Here is an 18011-nt window from a genome sequence, read left to right on the forward strand (position 1 = left end):
CCCATTATGCATCGCCACTCGCCCCTTTCCGTACCCTCCCAAAAAGACCAACTTTTGATGCATGTTACTTGCGAACACCCCAAAAAACCAGCCTGACAAAAGTTGTCACTGGCACTTCTGTTGATTAAGGCAGTATGTGGTTATATAAAGCACCGTAAAAATATACATGGTCGTTTTGACATTTCTAAAGCAAGCTTCATTAAGTACGGACATTCGCATCAGTCACATCGCTAAGCAGGAAATTGTGATCACAAAATATACTATAAGCAACTCCAATAATAAACACGAGAAATATACTCATCAACAAAAGAAGTCGTTCTCAGTGAAACAGTTAAGAAACTTCCAATACTTCAATCAAAACTGTTCAGCCCAGTCAGGTTCAGTCACACAGACGTTAGTCAGGTTCAGTCACACAGACGTTAGTCAGGTTCAGTCACACAGACGTTCCCTTCACATCAACTGAAAGTGTTGCAACTATCATTGGACATCCTCAGATATTGATTGATTGTTGTACAACCAGAATGAGACAGCCACACCAGGTACATTGATTGTGCAATTATCAAAGCAGGGTTTATTATTCCGGGCCTGTGCTCTGCCAGGAATTACGACATAGACGACTAGCATGTGAAGTTTTCAGCTTCCAGTCCGTTACTGGCGCCATGGTTCCACTGCTGGTAGTGTCGGTTATATTGAGGTAAGGTGTTACATTATTCCGTTCACTGTTAACCAAATGTATGTATGCATGTGTGAGTGTGTGTGTGTGTGTGCGTGCGTGCGTGCGTGCGTGCGTGCGTGCGTGTGCACGTTCCTACCTGCCTGCATGTCTGCGTGTCTGCGTGTCTGCGTGTCTGCGTGTCTGCGTGTCTGCCTGTGTGCGTGCCTACATCGGTAATTTCGATGTGTCATGCGTGATTCAATGTTATTCGAGATAACGAAGTACCTCTAAGAAGGGTTTGCCATTGGTAGCGGGGTACATTGCAAATTACCTCGCTTGTAAGTGGGGTACCTTGACAATAACAGAAGCGCGCTTAGGTAATCAGAAACGACATTAATGTGTGATGTAAGACAAATTGCTATAGTATTATCTACAATGTCTTCATTGGAACGCAACTTTTGGACACCCAGTTTGTGCTATAAGCAACAAAATTTACATAAGATACGCCTCAAGTCTCTGTTTCTGTACAACTCAGTTATGTGCACTTTTGTTTCCAAAAATGACTTGTACGAGGAATAAACTTTAAGAAAGGAACTATTACCGATATCACTGCTTCAAGTCTGGAAACAGATATCCTTACAGAGTTGCTTAAACTTTGCCATAAATACATCTACGTCTCCAAAGTCTTGGGCAATTCACTCAAAACTATTCCAGATTTAAACAATGGAGAGCGAACATGAGAGACCCTGTCAGCATTTCCATTTTCGTCAAGTCTTTAAACATTTCATAGCAAGCTCGAGGATACCTATATCTACTCATTCTCAAGAGTCAACACCAGCACCTGCTATATACAACGACTAAATAATTTATAACCATTTGATATCTGCCCAACTCTCCGAATATAGCTTTTGAAGACACAAACTTTCCTAAACCTAAATACTTCTTGAAAAAAAGAAGCCCTGAAGCTTTACAATATCTGTTCTAAATGTATATCCCCAAATTGCAGCACCATGAAGCAAAATAGGTGCTATTTTCAAGTCAGATATATTCTTAGTCATTTCATGAGGTGCGTCATCAACATCTTTTTGACAGGAAAGCCCACTTTCATTTGCCGTAAACGACATAGATTAGACCACACGAGCCTTAAAGAAAATACGACACCAAAATACTTTTGATTATGACATGCTATTCAGTGAAGTTTGTTTTTATTATATTTATGTTCTAGAGGGGAAAATGTTGAGATAAGTTCCGTCGATATCATCTGGGTCATCAATGTAGTAGCTAAGTTTTAGTAGTGTTTATTAAAAGAAGGTACTTCCTCCAATTCTAATGTTGTTATTGTGAAATACGGTTTTGGAGATAATATCATGTTCGTTCATCTTTTATGTTTAGGTTTACCTACAGAATTTCAGGACATGCCCCGAGAAGGAAAATTTATTGTTTGGTTTGTTAGTTTAACGTGAAGTTACCTTCATTATTTATAAGGTGGTCGCGAGATATTGAGATATGATCGCGGGATATTAATGAGAAATCATTTAAGGTTTCTAAATTTGGTCCTGAGTTCAAAAGTCGTCTGATCCATGACATTTCTTGAGAAGATGTTACTTGTCATATTTATAGAGCTTGAAGACCTCATTCATCATAGGATTTTGTAAGTATTTTCCTACTAATATCATCAGGTTTGTTACACAAATACCTAAAACAGAGTGATTTCAATTGTTTGATTAATCTATCGTTAGGATCCAAAAGCGACGCGAATAGATGGGTGGGTTTTCCAAGATTTTTTTATTATGGTATATCTTTCCAGTCTAGTAAGATCACGCCTTTTAGTTTGTCCTTATATTTTTCAACTTTTTCAGCCAGGTTGTGTGGAAAGCTGATGTTAAAAGGGTGGAACTTTTCTTTTCCTAGTCTTTTTTCCATTGTCTACATACTAATACATCTGAGGTGCGCCGTGAGCCAAAATAGTTGTGTTTTACTCCTGTTTATTTTACGATCTGAGAAAGCTGCTCACATAGCTAGAGAATTTGACACAAGCTTCGCTACCATCTAAAATCAGCGTCGTATCGTCTGAGAACTGTGACATGATGTATTCTGTGTCCCCGATTATATTCTTTGTTTTAGAGTCATTAAAGCTAATATTTATGCGCATAATACAAATAAACAGGGGAGCAGTGGGTCACCTTGTCTGCAGCTTTTTGTGATTCAAAAGGAATCTGTCCCAGAGTGCATTAATAAGACTGCTTGGTGTGATATTTTTATCCAGTGGTTGACGGAACGGTCAACGTTCAAGAAAGTCAGACATTTTGTGGACAGCCCGCGTTGTCAAAAGACCTTTTCAAACTAATCAGTGAAAGCAAACTAATTTTTCCCATGCATTCCTTACAGTAGTATCGTATCGTATCGTATCGTAACGTATCGTATCGTATCGTAACGTATCGTATCGTATCGTATCGTATCGTATCGTAACGTATCGTATCGTATCGTATCGTATCGTATCGTATCGTATCGTAACGTATCGTATCGTAACGTAGACAACTCTTGTGCATTCTCCAATATATCGGTTTGTTATAAAACCATTCTGCTCTTTGCTTTTTATGCCGGATGATACTGTTTTAATTCTATTTACAACTGTCGAAGAATATAGTTTATAGGAGACAGTTAAAAGGGATCCAGGCATCCAGTCTGTAGATGCTGCCACCACTTATGCATGCTGGGGCGGCGGGGTAGCTACGTGATTACGACGTTTGCTCGTAACGCCAAAACCTCAGGTTCAGTTCAACAATAGTTTCTGGTGTCCCCCGTCGTGATATTGTGGGAGTATTGCAAAAAACGGCCCAAATCTTCACTCATTTCTTTCACCTAACCGATAAACGTCTAAGGCCTGCAACCCGAGACACTTGATATCATTGTCAAACATTGTTCAAAACGGCATAAAACAATGTTAACTCACTCTTGTAATTCACTGGCTACTGCTGGTACTTTGATAATAATCAAATTCCGTCTGCTTGTTTCATTTCTCAGCTTCATGGCAGGAAGAACGTTGATGACGGGAGCGGTTACAGGTACGTCTCCAGCGCAAAGTTGCAACAGTCTTTGTTCACACCCACTTGAGGATTCTCTCTTACACACTGTTGTTTCCCACAAAAACATCGATGCTCATGCTGTTGATCACTGGATTGTCGGGTCCGAATTCGATTACATACAGATCTCTGCTATATAGCTGTATATATATTGCTGAGTGTGGCGTTGACCAACAAACAAACAATGTGAATAGTGTCACAGTGAAGTGTATCTAATGTTTGTCATCCAATGTAATGACTCCGTTCCTGGAGGCGTCAAATCTATGTCTAGTCCATGCAGCTTAATATGGAATCCACGGTGTGAGTAGATCCCACATCGGTGACACATAACGCATGATATAGTCTTCTCCTGGTGCTTCTTCTCCTGGTGCTTCTTCTCCTGTACAGTACTTGTTGATGTTCCTCGCGATTGAACCATATACTGGTTAAAATTGCTATCATGTGTATTCACAGTAGACGAAATAGTGTGTGAGTGAGTTTACTGTTACGCCGCACTCAGAAACATTCAAGCTAAATGGCGGTGATCTGTAAATCGACTGTGGACCAGACAATCCAGTGATCAACAACATGGGCATCGATCTGCGCAGCTGGGAACGGATGACATGTGTCAACCAAGTCAGCGAGCCTGACCACCCGATCCCGTTAGTCGCCTCTTACGACATGCATAGTCGCCTTTTATGGCAGGCATAGGTTGCTGAAGGCCTGTTCTATCCAGGATAGATATCCAGGTCTCCTCTCGATGGAACCATTTACTAGTTAACATTGCTACCATGTGTCCTCACAGTAGACGAAATGAAAAAGTGTCAAAATCCCGTGAAGTTAATTACTGTGCAGATCGAACGATTTCCCCTCTATTCATGCCGCTGTTGCCTTCAAAATGTTTTTAGATGTTGAACCATGTCAGGTCTAATTTCAGATTGTGGATCTCATAAGAGGGATGTCCTTTTCATGGTTGACAACGCAAGCATGAACAGAACGGAGTTCGCCATCCTGAAACAGGTGCTGGTTGATATAGTTGATAGCTTCACGATCAGCCCCGATAACATCCAGGTTTCTGTAACCACGTATCCTGACACCGTAATGCTCCTGTGGCTGTCGTTCAGGACTGACAAAGAAAGGTTAAAAAAGAGCATTCTGAACCTTGAGCCAAACTCCAAAAACCCACCCTTGTCCCCAACAAATGCAATTAATGTGGCTAAACTGTATGTGTTTGGAGGAGCAGATCGGGCTGATGCGTCTGATGTTGTTCTTCTATTCGCCGGCAATGAGCTGTACTTAACGGAAGAGGATTTCAAGAAAAGCAACGATTTGAAGGGAGTCAAGAAGGTGGAGTGGTATTGTCTTGGAGTGAAGAATGCGAAGGTTCCTCAGCTGAATCAATTTGCAAGCCTTCCATCATCCGATCACGTGTACTTCTCGGACAGCTATTCCAACCTCGGGGCCCTAGTTCCGGAACTCGCACAGATTGCATGTATGTGAAAATGTCAAAATACCACCTAGATTCGATTCGATTTTCGGAACTCGGCTCTCGACTCTCGACTCTATTATTTTCGACTCGATTCTTCACACAAGTAAAACATCAGATTTAACTTAACTTTCATAGTTTATTAAACAAAACTTATAACACTGAAAACTTTTCCCAAGATTTGACTAGGACATGAGAAATGTAAACGATGTAACCTTCTTTTAAAAAACCCCCCAAAAAACAAAAAAAAAACCAAAACGTGATCTTTAAACACAGAACAGCGCTTTTGACTTTCGTTCCCCCATGTCAAGGTGCATAAGAGAGGAGTTAAACAGATAAAAAGTCAAGTGCTTTCAGACTTTTTTCAAAAAAAGTAAATACATGAAGCAACAAATTCAAAAAGAGAAATATATGGAAATAACTGACATAGATATTCAAAAATCGAATCAAAATAGCGATAATGGTTATCGTATATCGAAACTGAGGTGTCTGATTCTGTTTGGGAACAATGGAAACGAATCGCTGCAGCTCTGTTCTGAAGCTGCCAAACTGTCTAGAGCTTCAGTTTCACTAATTAGCCTATATGTTAGTCACTCGTTGGAGGCTGACGATCAGTTCTTCATAGATTTAATAACATGACACTTATAAAATATGCCGTGGCGAGGTATCCGCTTGCTTAAAGCATTCGCTGTGCAGGAGATCCGGGTACCATTCCCATATGGATGAAATGTTTGTGTCCCCCGCCGTGATATTGCTGCAATATTGCTTTAAATTGCGCGCACGCACGCACGCACGCACGCACGCACGCACGCACGCACGCATTCACTCTTATATGGTGAAAAGCCCTGTTTATGCGACCAATAGATTGTGGGGTGGTGAAAGTAGAGTCCAAGGCTGGTTTTTGTCGGATCACAACTATACAGACTAAAAGAACGTCCTGAAGAGCCGCCTGAGAGTTAACGTTTTTGTTGTTAAAGGTCATTATTCGATCTTCACATAGAATTATTCTAGTAAAGTTTAATCGCAATACCAGTGAATACGAAATCCCCTATCTCGATAATCAAAAGTTCACAGTCACGTAGAAATAAGTGACAGGTTTTTGTTCTTTCAGGTGACAACTGTAGCATGGCACCATGTCAGGGCAGTCAGATCTGTGACCTGTTGACGAACACGTGCGTTGATCAAACCCCAAAGGGTAAGAATGATAATAATAATTTCAATAACAGCCTTCATATTCTCAGTGTGTATGTTGGGGGCGGGGTGGGGTTTCGACCTGGTAGTGCTCACTGAGGGAAACCCCATTACCTGAGTAGTCTGCGTGTAGGGGCAAGGGTTCCTGAGTTCATGAGGAGCCTTACAACCTGGCTGTGCCCGACCAGGGGACGATGGGGTAGCCCAGTGGTTCACCCGTTCACTCGTCACGCCGAAGGCCCGAGTTCGATCACCGACATGGGTATGATGTGTGAAGCCCATTTCTGCTCATCCCAACCGTGATATTGCTGTAATATTGCTGTTATATTGCTGAAAGCGGCGTAAACCCATACTCACTCAGTGTCCGACCGCTCTTTGCTGCATTTATGAATCTGAACCTGTAAATTGCGGAGTACTCGCGTCCCGGGCAGTGATCCACTGACCGCCTCATGCGACCGGCAATAGTTTCAGCGGAGTGTACCAGTTTGGAAATAGTACTGTCATATTATCGGGGCGAATACTGGAGTCGAATTTTAATTATAGGGATCCTCGTTTAAAGATTGAAATATTTTAATGTGTAAGTATGATCTCAAAATTTATATTTAATCTCAATATCACTTCAGTGTTATTATTTAATTCAATTCAGAAGTTACAGCCCCTAGGAAGGATTGTGCCATGAATCATTACCAGCGACAATCTCATCGAATCAGTGGATGCCCCGTCGTCATGACAACCTTTGCAGAGTCATCTATTGTTTGCGCTGTCCACTGCCGTTCGACTGAAGGATGTACCGATTTCAATATGGCGCGGAAAGCAGACATCTTGGACAATTGCCAGTTGGTGAAATGCACGGCTGCAGACATGTTGACCGTATCTGGAGATTATGACTTCTACACACCAACTTGTGTTCCATAACGTCACAACTCATTTATTTAACCTACGCTTTGTATTGTTTGTGTTTACAGCATATAAGCACATGCTGTTCGTCTAGTGATTTATTTATCCTTCTGACATGCTTCGGTTGAGATCGAACGCTCTATCGGTGCTTTATAATGCAAGAAATGTACCCTTTTGTACTTACGTCATATTTTGTTGACGTCACAAAGCTGCTCAGTTATTTCTCCATGATCTCAAGCATCTTCGTGCTTTAACTACTGTAGTTCAGGGGTAATCAGACAGAGCGTATTCTATTCATATATACTCTTCAAAAAGAAAAAAAAAGAAACTTGACATGGGAACAATTTGAATTACTGGAAAATGTTTGACACAAATCAACTCATACTGAATCAAAACATGTGGAGGAGTGGTCCCAGACGCCAAAACGTTTGAAAACAGAAACGTTCAACAAAACGTAACGTTACACTAATGTCTGTTGTGAATCGCTGAAACGCACCCAGCATTAAATGCACGTGGATCATGATACAGTGTATCACCATGAGTTAAAGCCTATGACTGTAGGTTTTAAAACCGCATCAATGATACTCCACATCCATTGCTTTAAGCCATAGATAAGCCATAAACTACAGATGAGAATGAAAAGACTAACGGAAGCTCAGCGACACAATGCCATCGGGCGTTTAGAATGATGGGCATCGCAGCATGAGGTGGCAAGGCACTTCAGCGTGTCCAGACATACCATCTCAAACCTGTGGACCCGATACAACAATACCGTGAGTGTTAATCACAGACCCTCAAGACAGCATTCGGCATCTCCTTTCCTCTATGGATCGCCGCTCCTACATTCAAATAGTCCTCTTTCGGTTTTCCAAACACTTTCTGGATAATCATGGTTTAGAAATTTGTAAAGGGACGATTTTACCTAAACTGAGCAATGACGTCATGTTTGAATAAGTAATATGCTCTCAGTAAACCCAAAAACAGAATGTCAAGTGTCTTTTCTTTTTTGTATTTTGAAGAATATATCTTTTTTTAATGATACTTTTCAATATGACAAACAAGTAACAACTTGTGCCAATACCTTTTATGTTGAACTAACAACAGGTCAGGGACGGCAGGTGATATTAAACTTAGAGAATAAGTCCAACAGCTGGTTAAGTTCTAACATTGAACCGACGGAATCATTTAAAGAAATGGGTGAATCACAGCTTTGGACAAAGAGAATCAGCCGGAGAACTCAAGTCTTGACATTGAACTGTGAGTACCACTCGAACATGTGGGTAGGTCATAGCATTGAGCTCTGCGGATTGTACGTTTGGACGGAGGTAATTAGCCGAACAACTAAAGTCATACCACTGGACCCATCGATTGTGGTGTTTTACGATGGTAAGATGTGTATTCACGGTGCACAGCGAGCAGCCACTCCACATCCATTGCTTTATGCCACTATAGATGAGAATGAAACTAACAGAATGTCATCGGCCGTTTACAATGATGGGCATCACAGCATGATTTGGCAAGGCACTTCAGCGTGTCCAGACACACCATCTCAAACCTGTGGACCTGATACAACAATACTGGGAGTGTTAATGACAGGCCCCGGTCAGGGCGACCTCGGTATGACAACAAGTCATACCACTGGAGCCAGCGATTCTGGTGTTATACGATGCAAAGACGTACATTCACGATGCATAGCGCGCGGCCACCCCTATTGCGACAAATGAGCGCGTCCCACATCAAAGCGTGACTGTCAGTGGAAGCTTCCAGTCCTGTGAATTTACGCCTTTATACGATACAAGCATGTGAGCAAATGTATGTTATCGTCAGACTTGTTTTTTGGTGGAATATTGTTTACTGTAAACCAAACGTCATCGCGTATTGTAATCTGATTTTTTTAAAAACATGATCGAATGGCATTCCATTCCTGGAAATTCCTGTTTGCGTATTGAAATGTACAATACCGCACACAATTTTATTGCTCCGTTGTCAGCAGTTGTGACGTAATTCAAATTATATTGTGACGTAAAGTCGGACTGACATCACAAATGAGCAGTCCCAGATGATGCCATGGGAACCAGCTGAAACGGCCAGCTGATGACACTTCACTGCTGTACCCACACTTGATGTGTAAATGAGACAGTTAAACTCGTGTGGGACTTATGGTTTACTTTTAATGTTTACGATGTCGATAAACATCATGTGTTGGCCAATTTCGCGGCTCCGTAAAACCCGGAAATTGGCTAACACATGATCCTTATCTCCAAAACGTGTTTTAAAATTGTATACTGTCATTTGCAAGCATGTTAGTGCATGTTTGATATTACCAGCCCTGTTATTGGTGGATTAATGTTTAATGCGTTTTAAAATGGTATGTTGCCATCCATCATGACAAGACGCCATGAATATTTAATTTGTTAATTTTTCTACAATAAATCAAATAAATGTGAATTATTGTTCGCTGGTGTTATGCCAACCTGTACCTGAGTTTGGACCAAACAAACAAGTGATCTATATAATGAGTATCGATCAACACTAGGGTGTGTGTGGGGTGGGTGGGGGGTGGGGATGGGAGGTGCAGTGACATGCTCTCCCTCCCTGTGATGGCAGCTGTCTTCTACTAACATAATAATGAACAACATTTCAACGAATAAAAATTAGAGTCTGATTTCAATTTTTATAATTGCACTTTACCCCAATGTACGTCGCGCAGAAGATCCAACCTAGGACACATATTCCATTAATCGTCAAATACATATCCTTCAATGGCCTAGTGGATGGAGCGTCTGCCTATAGAGCAAAGGGTTGTGGTTGAATCCCCCCTCAAAAAAACCCAAAAAAACATCGTGCAAAGATATGAATACAAAAGGACACAATAGTGAATCCCTAGTTGCGTCAAGATATCACTACAGACGGATAACATGTTGGAAAAATGTAATTGTTTTGATTGTTTTGTTTATTACGCAGCCAGTGGCCTACAAACAATCGAGTCAATGGACAAGACGGTCAAGTGATCAGCCGTACCATCAACCCAAATGGGATACGAGGACTTGTTGAGGGGAGAGAGAGTTCAGACATAGATTAGGTTGGGAGGTAATACAGTTCAGATATTCATGACGTGGATGAAAATACAGTTCAGATAGACATGGATTCAGGGCAGCTCGAGTTCAGACATAGATGAGGTTAGGGAAAATAAAGTTCAGACATAAATGTGACTAGGGAGGCCCACTTCAGACATAGATGAGGTTATAGGATATACAGTTCAGACATAGACGAGGTTGGGGATCCAGTTCAGACATGGACGAGGTTGGGGGATCCAGTTCAGACATAGACGAGGTTGGGGGATCCAGTTCAGACATAGACGAGGTTGGGGATCCGGTTCAGACATGGACGAGGTTAGGGGATCCGGTTCAGACATAGACGAGGTAGGGGGATCCAGTTCAGACATGGACGAGGTAAGGGGTTCCGGTTCAGACATAGACGAGGTTGGGGGATCCAGTTCAGACATAGACGAGGTAAGGGGATCCAGTTCAGACACAGACAAGGTTAGGCATTCAGTTCAGACATAGACGAGGTAAGGGGATCCAGTTCAGACACAGACAAGGTTAGGCATCCAGTTCAGACATAGACGAGGTAAGGGGATCCAGTTCAGACACAGACAAGGTTAGGCATCCAGTTCAGACATAGACGAGGTAAGGGGATCCAGTTCAGACACAGACAAGGTTAGGCATCCAGTTCAGACATAGACGAGGTAAGGGGATCCAGTTCAGATATAAACGAGTTTAGGCAGGCCCATGTCCGACATGGACGAGATAAGGGGATCCAGTTCAGACGTAGATGAGGTAAGGGGATCCAGTTCAGACATATATGAGGTTAGGGGATCCAGTTCAGACTTAAACTAGGTTAGGGGATCCAGTTCAGACATAGACGAGCTTAGGAGAGGCCCATGTCAGACATAAATGCATTTAGGGGAGATACAGTTATAGATAAAATTAATCATAATATTGGTCTAATGGATAACTATGATTGTCTGGGCCTGTGATCATAAGTTGTGGTTGAAGTTAAGTAAAACAATAGTTCTCTGGATTAGGCATGGAAGATCTCATCATTCAGTGTAGTTATAACTGTAGAATGTGTGTCATTATCTTAACTTCATGTAAAATACTTTAATTTATTTAGCCAATGACGCTTTAACAAGTATCCGCATGACCCCTCCCAGGAGGGCGACAACTTAAAAATATGTTACCCGCTGCCACGGTTTTTAAGTCTAGTAATTTCACTGTCCTTCGATGACAGGTGTTTAATGTTCTGAATTAATTGAAGTTTAATTTGTAAATTGTTCTCTGGAGTATTGACGATTTGACACTGAATTTTAATTCGTTCATCTCAACTCAAATCTACTTTAAGAAGAAATAACAATAATAATTGATTTGTTCAGCGCTCAGTGGCGCTTAGCGGCTTCTGAAGCGAGTTTTTCTTCGTTACAACGAGTATTTCAAGTTTGATAAAATTACATCAGAACATGAAAAACATGATCAAAATCACCGAAATATAATAAAATCAACGAAGATAAACTATCAGTATCGAACAAAATAACAAATAACTGAAATAACGAGATACATCAACTCACAAAGCTATATCCTACCAAAGAGCGACAGTGAGGTTTTAGTACATTCCTGCTTAAAGCCCAGCTATGTACTTCCGCGTGTACTTCGAGCCTGGCTGTGAACAAAATTACCATATAATTCGACTCGGTCTAGAAGCTCAAGGTCCGCAATTATCGACAGCTACCGACTGACTGATTGTCAGAGGATGTCAACACTGTTTACAACAGGTTAAGTGCTTCGGAAGTTCGCGGGTCCAAGACGGTGATGACGGAAAATGTTTGATGGAGTACTTTTGCAGTTCATCTTCAGAAAAGTCTCGGCAAAACTGTCACCTTTCCCAAACTCATCGGAAAGAGTTTTAACATCATCATCATTAGATGAATACATAATGCAATGCGGAGGTAAACATGAGTTCAAAATAATCAAAGCATGTATAAATAATATGTATAATTGATGGAGAATTATTTCATCCAATAAAGAACTGAAAAAGGAGGTCCGTACTGCGCGAAACTGCTTAAGAACAATTTTTGTAAAGAATTAGTTTTCAATCTGAACTTTCCAAAGAAAAAGTCTTATTGATCTGGCCGATGTTGATTAATGTATGTCATCATATGTAGCATAATTTATCCAAAGAAAAAGTACTTTTGGTATAACACTTACGGCGATTACAATAGTCCTCTGGGATTGAGAAGTTCCACAAAACGATCTTACCACTAGTGAGTGAGCTTTGCTTTACGCCGCACTCAGCATAGTCCAGCTATATGGCTGCAGTCTAAAGAATCGAGTCTGGACCAGATAATCCAGTGGTCGACAACATGAGCATCGGTCTACGCAGCTGGGATACGATGACGTGTCAGTCAAGTCTGATCACTCGACCCTGTTAGTCGCCTCATGGGTTACTGAAGACCAGTTCTAACCATGATCTTCCGGGGACACAAGCATGGGTCGACGAAAGCAATTTCTACCCCGGATTTTCACAAATACAGGGCCTGAGTCAGACTATTTGATCACATCCCATTAAAGATAAAATAAAATATTGATAATAATAATACTGATAATAAAGAAATATTCCGACATATAGAGAGTGTTTTCAGTGAGTCTAAACTAAACATAGTTGCGATTCATGATCACTTGTATAACGTCATGGATAAAACTACAAACAATGTGAAATTACCAATCAGTGAAGAGCCTCTGTTGAAAGCGACGTGATTCCTCTGCGGGTAATATAAAATAGACGGAGAACCTGATTCAGGTGGGTAGTTTGTGCCCGCATCTGAAGCAATCCTGATGAGAGTAGACGATGACATAAAACTTCGGAAGCAATTAGCTACTCATGGTTGATTACACCCTTGGAGTTGGTTTGTGTGTTGACGGCAAATAAATCGCTTTTAACACTTCATTTTGCTAATTGCATTTCTTTATGATTCGTGTTAAATGAGTTCGTTTGCCACGGCAAACAAAGGATTATGCTTTAATAATTTTGGACTGTGATATACCAGTCACAATTATCGATCTTCATCGATAACGTCAGGTCATTGGAATAAATGTCATTACATTCATGTAGTTTAGACGTCATGCAATCCAAGGGATTGCAAATGTGTTTCGTTATTTTTGTGTTAGTTAAATGGTTTCGTTTATAACCCAGTTCTCAGTGTGACTCTGTGTATAAACTGAATAAATTGGAAAATGTTGACAGGAATATAAATCGTTGATATAAATCATTGGCTAACTGGATGACAGAGAAACATTTTCTCTCTTAAAAGTCTTTTAGGAACTGAAACTTGAATACATGACACGTTTTTATAGATAACAACGTCTTGACTTTATTGTTATCTTTGTACATTAAACTCCCACCACACACCCCATGAGGAAGAGTTAGCTCTGAAACGTTGTGATAAAGAGTGAATGAGAATGGTTTTACCTCGCTTTTAGCAATATTTCACAAATATCACATCAGGAGACACCAGAAATGGGCTTCACAATTTTATCCCATGTGGGAAATCGAACTCGTGCCCTCGGCGTGACGGACGAACGCTTTAACCACTAGGCTACCCACCGCCGTTCGTTTTAAAGAATAAAAAGGAGCGTCATGTATCCACGTTCTCCGTTCTTGTAGTACTCTATGATCAGTCTACATGAGTGTGTATGAGGGCGGTGGGGTAGCCCAGTGGTTAAAGCGTTCGCTCGTCAAGCCGACAACCCGAGTTCGATTTCCCACATGGGTAGAATGAGTGAAGAAAACTGTGGTGATGTTGCTGGTATGTTACCAAAAGTGGGGTAAATTCAGACTAATTCAATGACGTAGTACCTAAAAATATGATTAATGCATTGATGGATATAATACACAAGTGTTTTTTTAGAAGATATCCCTTATTTACATTTGACTGTGTTTCACCGCTCATCTGAAAGAGTGAGTGAGTTTAGTTTTACGTCACACTCAGCAATATTCCAACTGTATGGCGGCAGTCTGTAAATAATCGAGCCTGGACCAGACAATCCAGTGATCAACAACATGTGCATCGATCTGCGCACTTGGGAACCGGTTAGATGTGTCAATCTTGTCAGCGAGCCTGAACACCCGATCCAGTTAGTCGCCTCCTACGACAAGCAGAGTCGTCTTTTATGGCACGCATTGGTTGCTGGAAGCTTGTTCTACCTTCACCGGTCCCTGAAACAGTACGGAACAAGGTGTAACAACGTCACTGCACGTCAGTGGCGGCAAGATAACGTAACGTCATTAAATTGAGCGATTTTGGATCTACACCTCTTCTGGCAATATTCCTATCACGACTTATAAATACAGGGAACATCAGACATGGTCTTCACAAACTTCCGCTGTCGAATCCATGTATTTGGCATGAGGAAACGCTTTAACCACCAGGATACCTAACGGTCCCCAGCGTCATTTGCGGGACGGAGTTGGGGAGTCTAACGGTCGTAATTTTCGTTCCCTCAAAGGGTGAGTAACACCTGCAGTAAACGTCTTTAACTCTGAAATATTTTCAGTTAGTTATGCATTTGACCTCCACGAAACCCGCAAAGATCCGGGTCAGAATTTATCTTCAGGAACCCATTCTTGTCGTGAGCGGTGACTTACGGGATCGGATGGGCAGGATTCCTGACTTGGTTGACTCCTGTTATCGTATACCAAATGCGTAGATTGATGCTTCTGTTGTTGATCACTGGATTGCCTGGTCGAGGCTTGACTATTTACAGACCGCTGCCATATAGCTGTAATATTGCTCAGCGCGGCGTAAAACTATACTCACTCACTTATTCATTCATGTTGGTGTAATCGAGAAATTTTCATATTTCATACTGGATCCATAATTTTGTCGATATGATTCTTGTATAACAAAAAGTGAACCTGGACGCCGTCAAGTGATAATAATTATACTTCTTTAAAACACAAGCTCTATTCAGGGTTGCAATTTCTCAGTAAAGTACAGACTGTAGTAATTTTCTTGGGCTGGGTCCCAATCCTGGACTCAAATCACACCCTCAGAGTCAAATACATAACCGCAGTCTAGTAAACTCGGCCACCGTGCCTTCCACAAAATTGGAAGTCGGACAGCTGATAGTCTTGGAAACGGACGTGTACCCCTCTGATAAGAGTAAATTGGTATATATCCCACGGCCGAAATGCACAGTGCCACTTAGTGGTCACAAGAAGGTGGTCAAGATTCTTGTACTTTACTTCTTGCTAACAAATGTTCGGGGTAAGCAAATTGTGGATTTGAATTCTTCTCAACGCATGTAGACGTTCATAACATGAAAGAATTCCGGGGATTTGAATTTAACATAAATACTTCAAACGGAACTTATTTCAGCATCACAATAAATGCTAGATATCCCCCAAGGTGACTTGATTTAGAAATCCCACAATTATAACAGAACATCAAATCAAAAATGGAGATTGAAAAAGCAGCACTAAAACATGGTAAGAGTGTCGTGGAAGGACCTCAGTGCATTTATATACACAGCCCTATTTGTTATGCACAACTTCTTCGTGAAGCTTTGCTGACTTGATTTGATCAGTTCCCAACTGTGTAGATCGATGCTCATGCTGTTGACCACGGGATTGCCGGGTCCAGGTTCGATTATTTAAAGACCGTCGCCATATATCTGGAATGCTGCTGAGTGCGGCGTAAAACTAAAATCACTCACTCAAGCTGAACATTTATATAACCTTGCAGCAACACCCCTGCTGGAATTTTAAATAAATATCCCAAATACAATATGAATGATCCAAAGAAAGTCAGACTGAAATATCCCCTGAGATGAGAAATGCCAAAGATTAAAGCGAAAATATAATGCTTTTGTTTTGAAACTAGTAGCGATTTATATTATTTCCTAAAATTGTTAGAAAGCGCACGTATATACTTCAAAATAACACCGCAAGATCGTCTGCTATCCACTTTGTTGGACCCATGAGAGCTGTTATGTTAACACACGCGTGCACGCAATCGTTCTGTTTGGTTTGTTTTATTTTCACCCACAACAAGCATCGAGACGGGCAGGGGAGGTGGGGTAGCGTAGTGGTTAAGGCGGTCGCTCGTCACACCGAAGACCCAGGTTCGACTCCCCACATGGGTACATTGTGTGAAGCCCATTTTCTGGTGTCCCCCGCCGTGATATTGCTGGAATATTGCTAAAAGCGGCGTAAAACTTAACTCACTCACTCGAGACGGGCACGGGTTGTCATGGAAAAGGGCAAGTGGTGTCAAGTGTTGCGTTATGTGAAAGAAGACAGCATTCATTACGCTCGCCCCTTTCCGTAACGTGAAAAATATATTCGTGACGAGCATGTTATTCTGGGACAAGCCGAATAGCGACTCGTGCCCATCTGGAAGCATTTCATATTGACGTAGGAAGATCGGAGTCACTTTAAACCGAACCGATAACTCTGTTCCCGTCTTATTCCAACAGAAGAACTCATTCATCGTTGATTTTGTTTTCGCGTAATTATATATTTTAAGGAATGAAACTTCTTGATACAACTAATTTGACATTTGACGTAATTATTACCTTATATTTCCAATAATATTTCAGGAAAAGGTTTGATAAACATCAAAAAGGGATTTGTTTTATTGAATATGCATACATAAAATGTATCAAAGAAAGCAAACAAAAAAACAACAACAAAAAAAAACAACAAACAAACAAAAAACCATTTCTGGTGTCCCCCGTCGAGATATTCCTAGAAGCGGCCAAAAAACAAACTCACTCACTAGAGACGGAATTGGTGACATGCAGTTCCGGGTGTTGCGAGCTTACGGTACCTAATACAATAGAAGCGTAAAAAACGACTAAAACATTTATTGCTTCCCTGTATATCGAGTTTTATCACTACACAGATTTATTCTGGAAAACATAAGTAAACAATTTTTAATTGCTATGTATTTTCTACTTCTCAATCTGTCCAGTTTGGACTGTAGAACCCGTAACACTGGAAGAAAAAAAAACACAGCAATGATAACAATTTATATTTTGTTTTCATTGGTTCTCGTCTTTATGTACAATTTTCATACAAACATCTATAAACAAATATATACAAAATATGAAATAAATTAAACGGAACAACACATGTTTCAGTGGTCTTGACTTCGTTCGTCTCATCGTTAAGACGGATATAAAGCCCGACCTTTAACACGTGAAACAAGGCAGTCATCCTCACTGCCTGGAACTGGGTTTGGCTGAAAGAGGCAATCCCTATTGTTGATATCGGGGGCACGCTGACCTTCACATTCCTCCAACGAGTCATAATGTTTTTGCAAGGATTAAAGATTTAGAAAAAAACAAGAAGGAGAATTGAGCCGATACCCCGCATCGAATTCATTTCATTTTTATGCGCGGATTAATGATTATTTGGGATTGATCAAATAATTAAAATAATGAGTCGACAGAAGTTGGTTACTAAAATGTAATCGATGCATCGATAGTTTTAATTGCTATCGGAGACTCAACAATTGCAATCCATCAATAGCTCGATGCATCGTTATATGTAAAGCCTTAGTATGAAGCGTTTCGAGTTGGGGGTCATCTCAAATAATTTGAAAAAAAATCTTTAACACTTGCAAAGACAAGGGGGCTAGAAGTTCCTCCATAGAGTTTTT

General features: G+C 40.9%; 1 protein-coding gene across 1 annotated transcript; it reads left to right on the forward strand.

Annotated features, from left to right (window-relative positions):
• Positions 1-659: 659 nt before the first annotated feature.
• LOC137280858 (matrilin-3-like) lies at positions 660-7309 on the forward strand. The gene is made up of 5 exons (XM_067812052.1): positions 660-694; positions 3680-3720; positions 4655-5209; positions 6315-6398; positions 7041-7309. Exons 1-5 carry the CDS (start codon positions 660-662, stop codon positions 7307-7309), a joined length of 984 nt encoding a protein of 327 aa, XP_067668153.1.
• Positions 7310-18011: the final 10702 nt, after the last annotated feature.

Source organism: Haliotis asinina, chromosome 4 (assembly GCF_037392515.1).
Source record: "Haliotis asinina isolate JCU_RB_2024 chromosome 4, JCU_Hal_asi_v2, whole genome shotgun sequence".
NCBI classification, from domain to species: Eukaryota; Metazoa; Mollusca; class Gastropoda; order Lepetellida; family Haliotidae; genus Haliotis; species Haliotis asinina.

Coding starts and splice junctions, on each gene's coding strand:
- LOC137280858 (XM_067812052.1), top strand. CDS start 660: ATGGTTCCACTGCTGGTAGTGTCGGTTATATTGAG. Junction 695..3,679: donor GTAGTGTCGGTTATATTGAG/GTAAGGTGTTAC, acceptor TTCATTTCTCAG/CTTCATGGCAGGAAGAACGT. Junction 3,721..4,654: donor GATGACGGGAGCGGTTACAG/GTACGTCTCCAG, acceptor GTCTAATTTCAG/ATTGTGGATCTCATAAGAGG.